The sequence below is a fragment of the Sphaerodactylus townsendi genome, linkage group LG13 (assembly GCF_021028975.2).
Source record: "Sphaerodactylus townsendi isolate TG3544 linkage group LG13, MPM_Stown_v2.3, whole genome shotgun sequence".
NCBI lineage: Eukaryota > Metazoa > Chordata > Lepidosauria > Squamata > Sphaerodactylidae > Sphaerodactylus > Sphaerodactylus townsendi.
In genome coordinates, this window is record NC_059437.1 from 25,070,196 (window position 1) to 25,085,895 (window position 15,700).

Below are 15,700 nucleotides of genomic sequence, written 5' to 3' on the forward strand. Positions count from 1 at the left end.
GTTAGTTCATTCATTGTGTATTTGGGTGGATATTTTCCAGCCTCCCACTACCGTTGCTTGGGTTGTTTGGTGGCACTAACAAAGCAACAAAGTGTAAGGCTAATGCAAGCCATTCATCATTCATTCACAGGTATCTCAAAAGACCTCACGGTCAATTACAGATCTGCGCATGCAGAGAATGACAGAAAGCAACGATACCAAGCCATTTCTCTTCCCTCCTTTACATATGACTTTTTAAAAGTCTGTGATTATACTGGCAGGCTTGGGTTCTTCTAATTCCAGCACATCCTGAACAGGGTTTAGTTTCTGGGAAGAGTTATCGTTCTGTAGGTTTGCATGTCAAAGAGTCCAAGGTTCAACCTTGGCATCTCCCATTGAGATGAACGTACGCAGGACCAGCAGAAGTTTGAAGATTCTGACTTGGTTTAAGACAGCTACTTAGATCCTTGACCAGAATTGGAATGCCACCCGGAGGTCACATTTAAATTCTAGGTGCAAGTGTACAAGATGGAAAATAACCCAGAGAAAGATCTGTTCCAGAGTCAGTGCGATGTGGTGGTTAGAGTGATGGACTAGGTAGGAGCTGGAAGAGCCAGCATGGGATAACAGTTAAGAGCAGTGGATTCTAATCTGCAGAACCAATTTTGATTCCCTATTTCTCCACATGAAGCCAGCTGGGTGACCTTGGGCCAGACGTAGTTATTTCAGAACTCTCTTAGCCCCACCTACCTTGCAAGGTGTCTGTTGTGGGGAGAGGAAGGAGAAGGAGTTTGTAAGCCCCTTTGAGTCTCTTTAAATGTAGAGAAAATTATAGTATAAAACCCCCAAACCTTCTCCTTTTTCTTCTTCTTCATCTCTAGGCTGCCGTGGAAACTTGCTGGATGACCTTGGGCCAGTGGCGGAGCTACAACGGGGTGGGGTGGGGGACACAAACACTGCAGGCACGGAGGCGGTGGAGAATCGCTCCCCCACCCCACCCCTCCCCTCAGGTTGCCTCAGGCGGTCTCCGTGGCCCATAGCAGCCTCTGAAGCAGCCTCCGCAGCCTCCACAGACCGCAGCAGGCTGTTTTTTCACTTTAAAAAGGTAGGTGAGCGGTGTTGAGGGGGCAGGGCTCAGGGGGTGTGTGGCCACCATTTTGCCCTGGGCACCATTTCCCCTTCCTATGGCACTGCCTTGAGCTAGTCACACTCTGTAAACCTTCCTCACAGGGTTATTGTGAGGATAAAATGAAGGCGTGACCCATGTAAGCTGTTTTGGGACCACTGGGCAGAAAGGCAGAGTATAAATGAAGTAAATAAGGATCAAAATGAATGGTTATGGTCCAGTGCAAAGACAAGTCAGTGGGTTTCAGCATTCTGAATTCTATGTTGAATCACAACCACTAGCATTGAAATACCCAGACCGTGGCCAAGTATAGAAACCCCAGGTGTTCATTTGTAAAATGAAGATTATGAAAAATGTAGTGAATGGTGGTGACTACTACTAGTATACAAGGATGACCTGCAAAAATAGGGGGTGGATGGTTGCTGGTGACCTGAACTAGGAATGACTCCCAGATAAGAAACAAGAAGCTGTGTGGTCTTTTTGCATCAGCACGGGGGAGGTGAATGCAGAAAGTGGGCATTTTGCGAAAACACCTTGTGCACTACTAAGATCTAGCTGTGCTTTTGTCTCCCTCCTGCCTGCAGCTATCAAAGTCTGGCCATGGCCAGAGGTGTGAGCTGAAGGGCAAGAGCCAAAAGGTTTTGTTCCTTAGCCTGTTGTTTGCAGCCTAGGGCTTCTTCGCAGCCTAGGCCTTTTAAAAAGTTGCTTGGGGACCCATAAGGAACAGAAGTGGGGGAATGAATTGCCCATACATACATTTTATTTTTTGAGACAGCAATACAAAAAAGCATGCTATAATGTTCCTAAACAAGCTGGGATGAATGTATCCTCTAGGAAAGTCTACTTACAAATGTTCCCCCTAGATCATACAGGGTTGGGGTTGGGATGGGTTAGGTTTACAGAGCGTGACTTGCTCAAAGCAGTGCCATAGGAAGGGAAAATGGTGCCCGGGGCAAAATGGAGGCCACGCACCCATGAGCCCCTGCCCCCCCACCCCTTATCAGTTTATAATGTCATAGAGTCCACCCTATCATTTTCTTCAGGAGAACTGAGCTATCTATTCTAGGCACCAGTTGTAATTCTGGGAGGTCTGCAGGCCCCAACTGGAGGTTGGCAACCCTATCTGGACAGAAAGGCCATCAAATTTCAATATTAATGAATGCCTAATGCCAAACGAAATGCAGACTGGCTACTGAATGACAGAATGACCAATGGCATGGGCTAGATCCAGATTAGATGGGCAATTTCCACTGATGTCCATTCCTGCTGCGGATTGTCCCCATACCAATCCTTGGTGTTCCTCATCTTCTAGGAGTGTCATTTTGTGGAGATCAGTGGGCTACACTGGGAGAGGAGCAGCAGGAAAATGCGCCTGATGGAAACTTTAGTCTGGAGCCAATCTCATGTGCTGAAAAGAGATCTGGACTTTTACTAGAGAGGCTGTGAGATGCAGTCAAAGTGAGATTCCACTGAGGCATCATTAAGAACTACAAAATTAGGTACATTTTCATAAAAATTTTATTTTCCTTTTTTTTAAATAATTCAATGCGCTGGCAGTATAATTAATCCCTCTATGAGAGACACAAATGTACCAGTTCAACCAATATTATTTTATACAGAGACAATTGTGTTTAAAAACAACAAACAACACTGAAAATGTTTGTACAGAGTATTACTTTTTTTTAAAAAAGAAAATGTAAACAAAAATGCATAATTGTGCAACACATTGAAAATACAAAGAAAACAGGCAGGATACATACAATTTTTTTACATAGGAAAAAAAAGAAAGAAACCAAACTGTTAGAACTATACAACATTTCAGTAATTGCTTGACATTTTAACAGTTACTGTACCTTGATCTGTACAAAAACATCTTAACTTATACTTAAAACTTTTACAAGGGTAACATGCTTTGTTCCAAACAAAAGACACCTTGTGGAATTGCAAAGATTATAGAGCTGATGGTTTTCACACACAAAAAGGGCTATCTGGTTGGATTGCAAGCTAAAAGGGGCTGGGATTTCCCTCCCCATCTGGCCAATTATCATCTAATTTCAGCGGTTAGATAATCCAATGTGGAAAACAAATCTGACTTGGGTTGGCAGGAGGACGACAAAAGCCATGGTGGTGTTGCTTTTCTTTCCAGTCACCAGAACACAGACTACACAATCAGTCCAGATGGTGTTGAATTTACTTCCACATCTATATGCATATAAAAGCAAAACAATCCTTCATCCAAAATCTGACCCTAGTTTTTGGCAGTCATGGGAAACAGGTGCAAAATGCTCGCCACCCAGAGGAAACCACCCAGAGGAAAAACAGGGCTGTTCAAAACAGCAAATGTCCCTGCAGGCCGCCTTCATTTGTGTTTCATTCCCCAGCCCAATTTAAAATATGGTGCCATTCATGCTACCAAGTGGTTCACACTGAGCTGATCCTCCCTAATGAAAATCAGCCAGGTGAAGTAACCTTCCCTCCCCACACAGGACCATATAAAATGACCTTCAGTCGACATCAACATGAGCTAAGTCAAAGACATGTGGTATAGTCCTCTTGTGTGATTCCATTTGTAATTCCTTAGATTTGTAATTAGGACCACTGAATTCTTCCCTTTCTAATCTGTTTTGTCCTGAAGACAGAAAGCTAAGCCCAAGTTATCGTATGTTGTAGCTGCATGCTGTTACACCCTAGTCATCTGATTTGCCTAGACTAACTGGCCTATTCATGCACTATGGACCCTGGAGGAAGTCGACTTGTGAGGCTTACAAACCAAACCAAAGAGATGCTTGTATTTGGATTATTCTGAGCAAACCCCAGAGAAATGAATAGAAGGTCACCCAGCAGCATCATTCAGTAGCTCCAGCATGAACTTTAGTGATAGAAAGCTTCCAGTCTCTAAGTGCACTGTCAGAAGTGAGTCCCTTTCAGATCAATTTGATTTACTTCAAAGTAGATGTACTAGGAATGATTTTTTATGTTTTGCTGGGTAGAGAAGGCTTAAATTTGACATTATCAATCAATTAGTCTGAAGTACACAAAAATGTTCATTGCTTTGTTGACTGCAACATCAAGTGTTGACCTCCGGGTAAGAAACCCTCCAGACAAAACATTTATATCATGTCAAAAACACAATGGGTTGAAGTCCTGCTACTCCCTTTTCTTCCGGAGAAAAGAACTTGTTCTTCCAGAGAAAGATTTCTCACTGAGCAGAATGGTGTCATAGAATCCATTTTTTTTGACAGAAGCATTTCACCCAGTCATTGCTAATAAGTCACCCAATGATAAACACTGAATGATAAAGAAGTATGTCTGAATATGCCACCAGAGACAATCCTTAGAATGGGTTCAAAATGTAGCAATATGCAAGCTTTTGAATTACACAGTCTACTTCATCAACAGATAAATAGTTCCAGTGAACAATTTGCTTTAAATTCCAAAACTTGCCAGCATGTACAGCAACAAAAAAACCCCTTGTCCCCTGAAAATGTTATGTGGGGTTCATATGGCAATTGGTATAGATGGTTTGGTTCAGGGCCAAACACAAGCCATAATTTTCCAGTCTGGATATAACAACAAACTTGGGAGAAGGCAAGTCAGACAGGGGCATGAGGGAGAGTCTGAGGTTTCATTCATGAAACACTAGCCATGGTTTCATGTTATGTCTGAATCAAATCTATGTTGTGTCTCTCTGGTTCTCTCACCATGGATTAAATTAAGAGGCTGTTGTATTTGTTGGCATCTGATAAAGGGAGTTTTAAACCCAAAAGCTTATAAACTGGAAATCTTGTTGGGTTTTCAGGTGCTACTGGACTTGAATTGCACTCTTCTACTGCAAACCAATACACTTGCCCTCGTGAAACTGACTTGTACCACACCAGATTGTAACTCTCCTACGACAGGTTGCTGGCCTCTAACTCATCTGTACAAAGAACTTTGAAGTACTTCCTTTGGAAATGCGGAATTATTTCCTTCTGTGATATTTCCAATTTCATTTGCACAGTAATAAAGTTTTGGACATTTGCCTTCAACAAGATAAAGCTGGCAGAAAAAAGGGGGACTGTGCTGTTCTGGGCTGTTTTTTCTCTGGAGGCATATATTGGCAAAGCTTCAGAGAGAGGACTATATACTGTGACTGATTTACTCTTTCACAATTGACAGAAAGTGGCATTGAGCCAAGGAAAAAAGGCATAGGGGTGAAATCCACTTAGTTTAACGGGGCAGTAATTCAAAGCAGTAACCTTGGTCAATATTCCCAGTGAGGTTTGCAGGAAAGTGAATGGGAACTTCCCTAGAGCCAGTTTGGATTGCAACCTCCTTTTTTTCCAGCAGTATTCTCGACTCTTTTACATGTGGTGCATCTTGTCTTGCAGAAACAGAGCAAAACTAGGTTTTCTTCCCCGGCCAGGAGACAAGGGCTTAATTCAGACACCATGCCAAACCATGGTTTGTATCAGCCATAGATGAAACCCCAACCAGCAAAAAGTTTGGCTACAACAGTTCACTTGGGAATCACAGCTTGAGAAGATGAACAACTAATTGAATCCTGGGGCATTTGCTTACAGAACCAGCACCCGGTGACAATGTCATATTAGGCTCAGCAGAACTACTTCTTCAGAGATTAGCCCTGAGGAAGATTCAGTTCTCTGCCTCAGTGCAAAACTGTCCCTGTCAGGCTCCAGACCTAGAGTTCTACAGAACAGAATGGGTTTGCCAGAAGAAAGCATCTTTGTAGTTACAAAATTAGCGTGCTACACTATAAGAACATCTCATAATAATGCACAAGGATGCGTTGCCTTGACTGCCATTCCTTCTCCAGTACCAGGTAGCAGCTGCACCAGAAACCCACAATAACAATATTCCCTTCCAAAAAGCAGAAGCAGGGGTGTGAAGGGTCATGGAGTCTCACCCAGTTCCATTTCTCATCTCTGCTTCTGATTCTAATTTACTCCTACGGCCTTTCTTGACTCTTCTGAAGACACCTGGGATTTACGACCCAAAGAAAGAGAACTGTCTGATAAGCATGTTGTCTGAATGAGTCACAGGCACACCAACACACAAATCCCCAGTTCAATTTGAAGAGACGGTTTAAAGAAAGGGAAGAGAAGAACAAAAAAGTTAGAAGCCAGATTTTCCTTCAACTCCTGATTTCTTATCCTTTAAAAGAGTTTTGCATACGAGGATTACTAGGGAAATGGAAACTTACTGATTTTTGGAACACTGATGTTGTTCAGTGGAGGACTGATGATTACCGCAGTCTTTCTCTGAACTGTGGATTTCACTGGGATTGGCTGGATTTTGATGGCAGAGTCTGAGAACTTGGGGGCAGACTCCAGTAGAGGTTTTCTAGATTCTAAAAAGAATCCAAAAATCTCTTTCGTACCACATTAAGGGTTCCAGCTGAGGGCTTGATTGACAGTTGCATATTTATAGCACATGACAAGAGCAACATCAAGCAGTGGCTGGGTTTTATGAATAGTCCCTGCAAATGTAAGTCACAGATTTAACTTTTGTATTGCCCTTGGCCCTGTGTCTTTCCATGCAGTCGGCTCACATGTTTGGAAGTGATAGACAAGCTCCGTCTCATCTCACAATGGAACCTGCTCAGTTTTTCTGAGTTATCCTAGAGCATCGTCAGGAAAAAAATGATAGGCTCTTTTGAGGGTTTTTTCAATGGCATTTTGTGAAAAATAAATGAGGGAAGCATCCTTCCTTCTATGCCAGTTCCACCCTCCTTCCCAAGGTGGGAGAAACCCTACAAAAAGCAGTCGGTGTAACTGGCTGGGGATAGCACTCATTGAAACAGGACAGGCCTTTTTATGGGTGTCATCCTTTACTGGAAGTCCTGACACTGAGCATGCTGTAGTACTGTAGTAATTCCCCCTTCCTCCTCTCAAGGGAAAAATGTTCTGTTCCTTTGGGAAGAAAGAATTGGCAAAACTGCTGGGTAAACTCATGAATGTGTTTCGTACCAAGTCAACCCAGTGGGGTATAGTGGTTAGTGTGGGACTAGGACGTGGGAGACTCAGGTTCAAATCCCCATGGGACCTCACCTTGGGCCAGTCACAGACTCTCTGACTAATCTATCTCACAGGGTTACTTTGAAAATAAAATGGAGAGGACAACAATGAAAGCCACTTTGGCTCCTCAGTGAGGAGGAAAGCATGGTATAAAGGGAGTGAAAGAAAGACAAGTAAATACACTGGTCCACCTAGCTGAACAATCACTCCTTTTGGTGACAGTGGCTCCCAAGAGCCTCAGACACAGAAAATCCTTCCTTAGCACATCTACCTGAGGAGATACTGTGCATTACCACTGGAATCTTCTGCAACGCACATATAAGCCAGAGCACCAGTCAAAGTCCCTCTCCCAATGCAACATAAGGGGCTACCTTATGCTGAGTCAGACCACAGGTCTATCTACCTTAGCACCGTCTGCTCCGATTGGCAGCAGGTCTCCAGGTCTCAGGCAGAGAAAGGTCTTTCTCAGTTCCTGCTACTGGAGAACTGGAGATGCCAGAAATCAAACCTGGGAAGTTCTACATGTAAAGCAGGTACTCTACCATTGTGCTTTACCACTGAATTTGCCCCATCCCTAATGTTCAGCTGCGTGGCATCAGGTGAACAATCAAGTGATGGATGGGTATGGTGTGAAGCAGACCAAGGTCATGAGCTGTCAAAAACAAACAAACCACAAGACAGGCTCCCCTAATCTGCCTGGGTAACAGATATGCGAAGCAAGCTAAATTGGGAAAAAAGGCATCCATTTACAGCACACTGCAAGGAAGAATATCCACCCCCTCCAATCCTGCTGAGTGGTTACAGATTAAAAATGTAATCTCTTCAGATAGTGTTTCAAGTTGCAAATATCCTTTGTCAAGTACACAGTGGTTTAAGATTTCCATTTGCATTACACTAACAAGGAGGAGCCATGTGCTTAATGGGATCCAACAGGCAAGTGTACATTAACCGGAAAGGCTGAAAAGAGGATGGAAAACTTTGGTTACTGCAACCATCTGTATTTAAGTCGTAATACTGAAAAAAAAAGGTCTGCATGTTCAGAAAAAAAATCACGTCCTTCATACCTACACATTCTTCTTGCAATAAACTGAATCTGTGATTCAAAGTCAGATTTATGAACTCTTTAAAGAACAAAGAAGGTCAAGGTGGCTACTACGTGCCGGATTATGTGGCTCTGATCAAAAGATCCACAGTTGAAGCAGTTCTCCAGATAACCAGCAGTAGTAGCAGCAGGACATTCCTCACAGAGTTCCTTTTTCAATAGAAGGGGGTGGGGCACAGAGAGGGGTGGGGAAACAGGCAAAAACACCGCAGCAAATCTGAATCAAGGCCAAGAGCAGACAAGCAACTGTCCAGACTGGTTTGCATACAATGCACTTTTATGAAAGCTATTTCTGAAAACTAGTTTCTGCATACAAAATACTCTTCCCTTGCTCTGGCAGCAGACTGACCCAGTGTAATAATTGCTGCAGAGTGCATTCCTCCAGTTGGGTGGCATTTCTACAATTTTCTTGTACCATGAAATGTTCTGGAATTTGGGCTGTTTTTTAAAGTATGAAGGAGAAAATTGTAAAAACTGGAACAGGGATCAAATATTAAAAATGCTCTTGTGCCAGACTTGGGTTCAAATTCTAGCAATGTGAGCTTTTGAAATGCTAGTTACCAAGTGGTGGAGGATACAGGATGATATAAGAGAATGTAGCTACAATTTACTCTCCTCTTAATCGTTACGTATTACATATGGAACATTATTCCAGAGAGATGCAACACAAAATGGTATTTACATTGTCATGGAATCAACTTTTTTCCCAAGTGAAATTTACAGTTAAAATTGCTAAGTTGTAAAAACACTGCAGCAGAATGGTATAAAGCAGGGGTGCCAAACTCATTTGTGTGTGTGTGTGTGTGTGTGTGTGTGTGTCTGGACTGGCAAGCCCACAGTGGGGTGGGGAGGCTGCTTTGAAAGGGCTTATCAGACCCGCAAGCCAGCTAAGGAAACCTTCCCTCACTCCCAATTAGGCCACATGTTTTACACCTCAGATATAAAGTTTTATTAAGCAGGACAATTTGGTTTTAAGCCCTGTGCTATCTGTAGTAAAAACAAAACCAAGAGAGAGGGCTGATGATGTATTCTCCTTTGGTTTGGGATATCTTGGTCCAAAATCAGGAAAATTATGACTGGGATCTAATTTCTAGGGAAAAAAGACTTCTAGGCCAGAGAATGTCCCCAGTATTTTGGGGCTTTCCTGACCCCCTCCCCTTTATGGGGGCAGCAGTAAGCCTTCTGTCTGCATTCATTACTACACAGTGAGCTGTAGTGAAAGGGGCCAGTGGACTTTAGAGATGTCTCCCTTTGCACAAAAGGACTATACCTTGTATTCATGTTTGAAACTTTGTGGATTCAAACTATTGATGACAGGGTAGAATTCTGTGTGAACATGCAGTTCCCTCATTCAGAAGCCATTCCCTAATTCTTCAGGAATGGGGACTCTCTGTGCTAAAGGAAATGCACTTTGCACAGGGATAACTTGCCCTGGTATTGCTTCCTGTGCTTCAGTCCTGTGCTCTGATGCTGAAAACAGATGATAGGACTGAGTGCTGGAGAACTGAAGCACCAGCTAAGCCATGCATGTAAACCTCTGATATGAATTTCAGCTGTGGTCAATTAGAAGTGCTGTGCAACTTTATGCAAGTAGGGTTTTTTTTTCCTGGATTGTGCAAGAAAGTGCCGGGAGAAGTGAGCACATGGGGAATGAACACTGTGATCTCATGAAGCTCCATGTTTTATGGGCTGCTATGGAAACCCCTCTTACTGGTGAGAGTACAGGAAGCAGGAACTGTCCCATTAGTACCCTGATGGAATCCTTTGCAAAGGTGTCCCATACAGAGTAGCATTCAACCAGGAACTGCCCAAGAACAACTGCATACCCCAAAATCACAGCTGTAGGGAGTGCAGGAAGCCAGTCACGCAGGTTGTACAGGGAATGGAGTAGGGTGTTCACATACCTACCAGTGGGTAAGGCTGATGGGAGAAGGTGGAGGCAGGTTGAACACTACTGAACCATCCTGATGCACATGTGTATTGTTGTTAAATATTACATGTATGCTTTTGCTGTAGGAAGCTCACAGCAGTGTATCCAGAGGTCCCATGTAGTCTTCCACCTTCACCTTGGACAGACCCAAACTTGCTTAGCTTCAGCAAAGTTGCTACATCACACGCCTTCAGACCACATCTCTATGCCGTCAAAGGCTAACAGGGCCCTGAAGTGATGATGTATCTAAAGGTCAGCCTGGAGGTCACCATGGTGGACTTTCCAGTGGTAGAACCCAGTAGTACAGGCCCATATAGATCCTTGATAGCAGGGCAAGAGCTCCATAAACTAGAAGTCTGGAAGCCACAGGATCAGCTCCTTCCAAATGTCTCACATTACAGTTATGCAGATAAGCCCTAAAGTATGGCAAGCCAGGTGCCTTTTGCGTACAAAATACGATAGCACGGACTAAAAGGGTGCTACAATTGGCTTAAAAACAGCATTGTGCTGTTGTGCTAAAACCGTAAGTCAAGTCAACAGAACAGAACCACAAAATTCTATCACTTAGGAATTGATATGAAAATTTCCCAAAGCCTCTCGTGCTAAACACGCAGGGCAATAACCACACAAGATGTGCAGCATTCTGGTTTTCAGGGACAGAGTTTCTGAAATCATAGCAACGACCCGCGTCAAATTGTGGGGCAGTGAATGACATGGTTTCTGTCCAAAAGGCGATTCCCAATTGGACAGGTTGAACTTCTAATTATTTGTTTTCCAAAGGGACTTTTCATACTTGCCCTCTAAAATTTAAGACATTTGCTCAAGAATCCATATTTTCAACAAAGTGCAATACTGCAAGGAATCTACCGTTCCATAAAGCACATTATGGATGGCAAGAATGGCAGGATCCAGGAGACGCAAGGCAAAGAAAAGAGTCCAAAACTGATTCAACGGTACAAACAGGTACCCTACTCTGGAGCCATATTATCCATTATGGTGAGTTCCACTTCTGACAGACGAGGATATTTTCTTTCTTTCTTTTTGTTTTGTTTTAAGGAGAGGGGAAAAAAGCAATAAAAATTAAGTTCTATGAATACAGTTCCAGAAGAGAGTGCTGTTTCACCAGTGATCACCTGTGCGCTGGCAGAGGTAACAGGACGGAGCTGTGACGGACGGGATGGCAGTCACTACAACAAATGTGCTTCAATGCGAAGCCAATGGAGTCCTTGCCGAACGTAACGGACCAAGTTGGTCATACTGCTGTGCTGGGTTAGGGGACCCATCACGGAGTCCAGGTCGATGAAGAACTCTGCAAAATAAGAAGTAGAATTCAGAGATGTCTCCCTTTTCTCAAATGGAATATACCTGACATTCATATCTGAAACTTTCTGAATCCCAGTTATTGAATGCAGGGTGGAATTCTGGGTGAATACTCAGTTCCCTCATCTGGAGGCCCTTCTGTAATACCTCAGGGATGGGAACTCTCTGTGGTGAAGAAAAGCAACTCCTAGCTACTCTTAGGAAGTAGGATACAAAGAAACAAGCAAACAATTTGCCAAGCATAGCAACATGAACATTGTGTTGCTGTCATTTACGGTATTTATTTTCTATGCTCAAGCACTACGTGGGCATAAAAGTATTCCAAAGTATCATCAAGGATAAAAATGGTGCTAAAATCTTCAGTAAGGCACAGTGAGGGAACAGAGTGGTACAGCATGACCCAACAAACACTGACTTCAAAATAAGTACCCCTGATTTCAGTGGGGTTTGCAGTGAAATGAGTATCTAAATTGGTAGCATCCAACGTCTAATCATGGAAAGCAGATTGCTATCAATATAAAGATTACCCTTGCTCTTTTTTAAAAGGAAGGACATAACCAGAAGACTGGGATATATCAGAGAGATTTTTTCCTTCAAACTAGTCGTGTGTGTGTGTGTACATTCAAAACTGCTATTGAGATCAGACAGAGGTAAGGCGTGTCATTGATGCCACACGTGCTAGCCAGTAGGTATCCATCACAGCTATATCATAATTCATTTCCCATTCAGAGGAGGAATCTGTCTTTCCCTCTTTCAACCTGAAACACAGGCTGAATTGAGCAGCTTTTTTCAGAGTTTTTCCTAGGATGCATGGGAAATAAAATTGGAACTGTGGAACTGCAGCTGTCGATTTCTCTGCACTGAGTTTTCAGAACGATAATAGCTGGATATGCTTTGTGTCTGATGACTGAGCACTTGAACAGCTTTGGCTCAAAGCTAAGCAGAACAACTCACAGATCTGCTGTCCAGTCCATTAGCAGTCAAACAGCATCCCTCTATCTGTTTTATCAAGAATTCCATGTCATGCAGCTAATCAACCAGTGTAGCGTCGTGGTTAAGAGCTGTGGACTCTAACCTGGAGAACTGGGTTTGATTCTTTGTTCTTCCACATGAGTGGCAAACTCTGAGAGGCGAATGCCTGTCTAGTGAACCAGGTTAATCCTCCACTTCTTCGCATCCTGCTAGGTGACCTTGGGCAGTCACGGTTCTCCCAGAACTCTCTCAGCCCAAGGTGTCTGCTGTGGGGAGGGGATCAGAAGGAGTTTGTAAGCCACTTTGAGATGCCTTATGATTGAGAAAAGTGGGGTACAAATCCAAACTCTTCTCTTCTTCAGCCTTCTGTAAAATACAATTTACTGGGGCCTGTAATTTTTGTTTCTTTGAATTTTCTTTGGTATTGGTCTGATCTACTTATATTGGCTTGAAACCAAGCTTTTCTACTGTTGAAGTCATTTTGATCCATTTTGACTGATGAAACAGGGAGAAAGGAGCCCCCATTGATGACCTAAAAAGCCATGCTGGCAGTCATGGGAGCTGCCTTGACGAAAACCATGGTGTGCAGGGCAGCTGTAAAGAGGGGAACTGGGCAAAACTGGGCCCTTTCCACATGGGCACTGAGCGGGGGTGCATTGGCATAAATTATACAGATGCACCCCCCCGGGACCGTTCACACAGATGGTCCTGGTAGGGGCGCAGGGGAAGGCACAGCCTTCGCACAGGCTGTGCCTTCCCCAACTGGCTTACCTGCTCCTGCTGGCTTCCATCGCGTTGTGGAGGCCAGGGGACATGCTCCCCTGGCCAGAGCGACGGCTCTGGAGACGGAGGCCAGGGGGCATGTCCCCTGGCCTCCACAATGCAATGGAAACCAGCAGGAGCAGGTAAGCCAGTTGGGGATGGCAGGAGGGAAACACCACCTTCCATCCGCTGCTGTTCGCACGGCAGAGGGTGGAAGGCGCCACTTTTGAAAAACACCACTCGTGCAGCGAGATTCAAAAGTGGCATTTTTGCACTGCTTGGGTGGTGCCTGCTGTGCGAACGCCTCCCCAGGGATGGCGTTTTTGCCAGCCCTGGGGCGCTGTATTCTGCCTGTGCGGAAACAGCCTGAGTTTAAAGCTGGCAGGATCCAGCTTTTTTAGAATTCTACTATCCTAAGGAATGATATTTTAGAATTGTATCATCCCAAGGAAGGGGAAAGAGATGAGATTCTATTACTCTGTATCAAATATATATAAAACTATTTTAAAACGATCACTAAACTTGGAACAGCACTATTCTGATTGCTACTGGCAAGATTATTTTGTGGGTGTCAGATAAAAATTACTTTCAAATGCAGTAAGGAGGAAAAGGGGAGAAATTATGGCAGTCTAGAAGTAGCACATTTAGCCCAGCTTCTTACTTCTCTCAGTGACCAATCAGATGCTCCCAGATGAGTCAAAGCCCAGCATGGACACAACTGGTATTTAGAGGTACACTCTTCTGAAAGTGGAGGTTCTATGGCATCATCATGGCTAATCACTACAGATGAATCCATCCTCTAGGAATGTACCCATTCCTTATTATAATCCTCCATGAATTGACTATTAGTTCAGCAGCAAACTTTTTTTTTTACCATATCATCACAAGGAAGGGAGCTGTCAGCCAATTCCAACTTTTTGGCAAGTGCCCCAAATCAAAAATAAATGGACCATCCTTTCCCGTGTGCTTGCTGATGTGTGTGAGAGACAACCATCTTAGGAATGCTTTTAAGCCCTTCTTTTCCTAGACCAGGGCACACCCTTCATAATGGCATCTAAAGTGATTTGAAAGGGTTGTGACTGTTGTACTGGACTTGGCATGGCGGCAGCAGCCCGGTTGAAAGGGAGGAGGGTTCTCTGTAGAACACCTGTGAGAATCCTTGCTGAGCACATGGGAGGAGAAAGACTATGCTCACACCTTTGCCACTCAAGGGGGTCGCACCCTCTCACCCCTCTTAGTGAATGTGAGGTCATCCTTCAGTGCAAGAAGCAATTCTTCCTCTTTTGTGCCAGAAGCACCTCTTGTGGCAGAGCTTGAAGGCCCCTAGCATCAGAGTAAGGCACTGCCATTAGCTGAGCGGAGCAGTAGGATAGAATCCTTTTTTATTCAATGAAAAGAGTGTCCCACCTAGGCAGCTTGGGGTTGAAAGCAAATGAAGTCTGAAACAACCACAGGTGACTTTTCCCAAAGGACAAGGTTTTATTGCTGATGCTGTTTTTTATATTGATGGCTGTGTTATTTTAATGGGCTTTTAATTGTATATGTTGTATATTTGTGTTGTTCACCGCCCAGAGCCCTTTGGGGGTAGGGCGGTATATAAAACTCAATAATAAATAAATAAATAAACATAATTGTGCCCTCTAGAGTTTGCAAGAAGTGCATGTATTCTGCATTTGGGCCAGAGTGCAGATGACTACAGGGGACACTGCCTGGTTAAGTCATCAAAATACAAATCAGTGCCAGCACTTCTTACGTCCTCATCATGATCCAAAGGCTAAAGGACTGGAAACAATGCCACAGGTGTCTTGCCAAATCCAAACTTTAGTTACGCAGATGCAACCCCATTCAAATGAATGCCAGTCATGTTCTCATCCTCTAAACACTAGTCCGAGGCAACTTGCAGTAATGAGCTGGAATTCACAGGACAGGCCTTGGACTCATGGCAAACTGAAGATCAGGATTTTCAGCAGCTTTGTCAAAACAAGTCTCACAACATGAATGCCATTGCCAGGCAGAATATAAATTTTCCACCTTAGCCTTTCAAGAAAAAAAATGTGATAGGCAGATAGATAGACAGAAGTCAACTTCTAAGGCAGCCGGTGATTGAAGAATGCTCCCAATCCAGATGTAATTCAAAATCTAAAAAGTGTACTTCTCTTACTCAGCTATCACTCGATGCTGGCTTCTTTGTGGCTGATCACTCACATTGTAGCCAACTTGTTTCGATGGCCTCATTTGAAGGACTTATTACATTTCTTTTAATATTGAAAGAGTTTTGCGGCACTTTAACGACTAACCAATTTCCAGTAACAGGAGCTTTTGTTGAGGCAGCCCCCTCTTCATCAGAATTATGAAGTTTTACAATCAGTTAATCAGTGGCAAGTTATTACGGGCCATTTACACATTTGTATTGCATTGAGTGTACATCCTTTGCATTGAGTGTACATTCCCTTGGGGTTTGGTTCTCATTTATGCGCATGCTTCCCTCCCTT

General features: G+C 43.6%; 1 protein-coding gene across 4 annotated transcripts in view; it reads right to left on the minus strand.

Moving 5' to 3' along the window:
- Window positions 1-2,605: 2,605 nt before the first annotated feature.
- AFF2 (AF4/FMR2 family member 2) overlaps window positions 2,606-15,700 on the minus strand; it is a 472,276-nt gene continuing 459,181 nt past the window's right edge. For all 4 annotated transcript variants that reach the window (XM_048515047.1, XM_048515045.1, XM_048515046.1 and 1 more), the window contains exon 21: window positions 2,606-11,463. In XM_048515047.1, coding sequence (XP_048371004.1) covers window positions 11,342-11,463 — 122 coding nt within the window. In that variant the 3' untranslated portion in view covers window positions 2,606-11,341. The remainder of the gene's footprint in view (window positions 11,464-15,700) is intronic.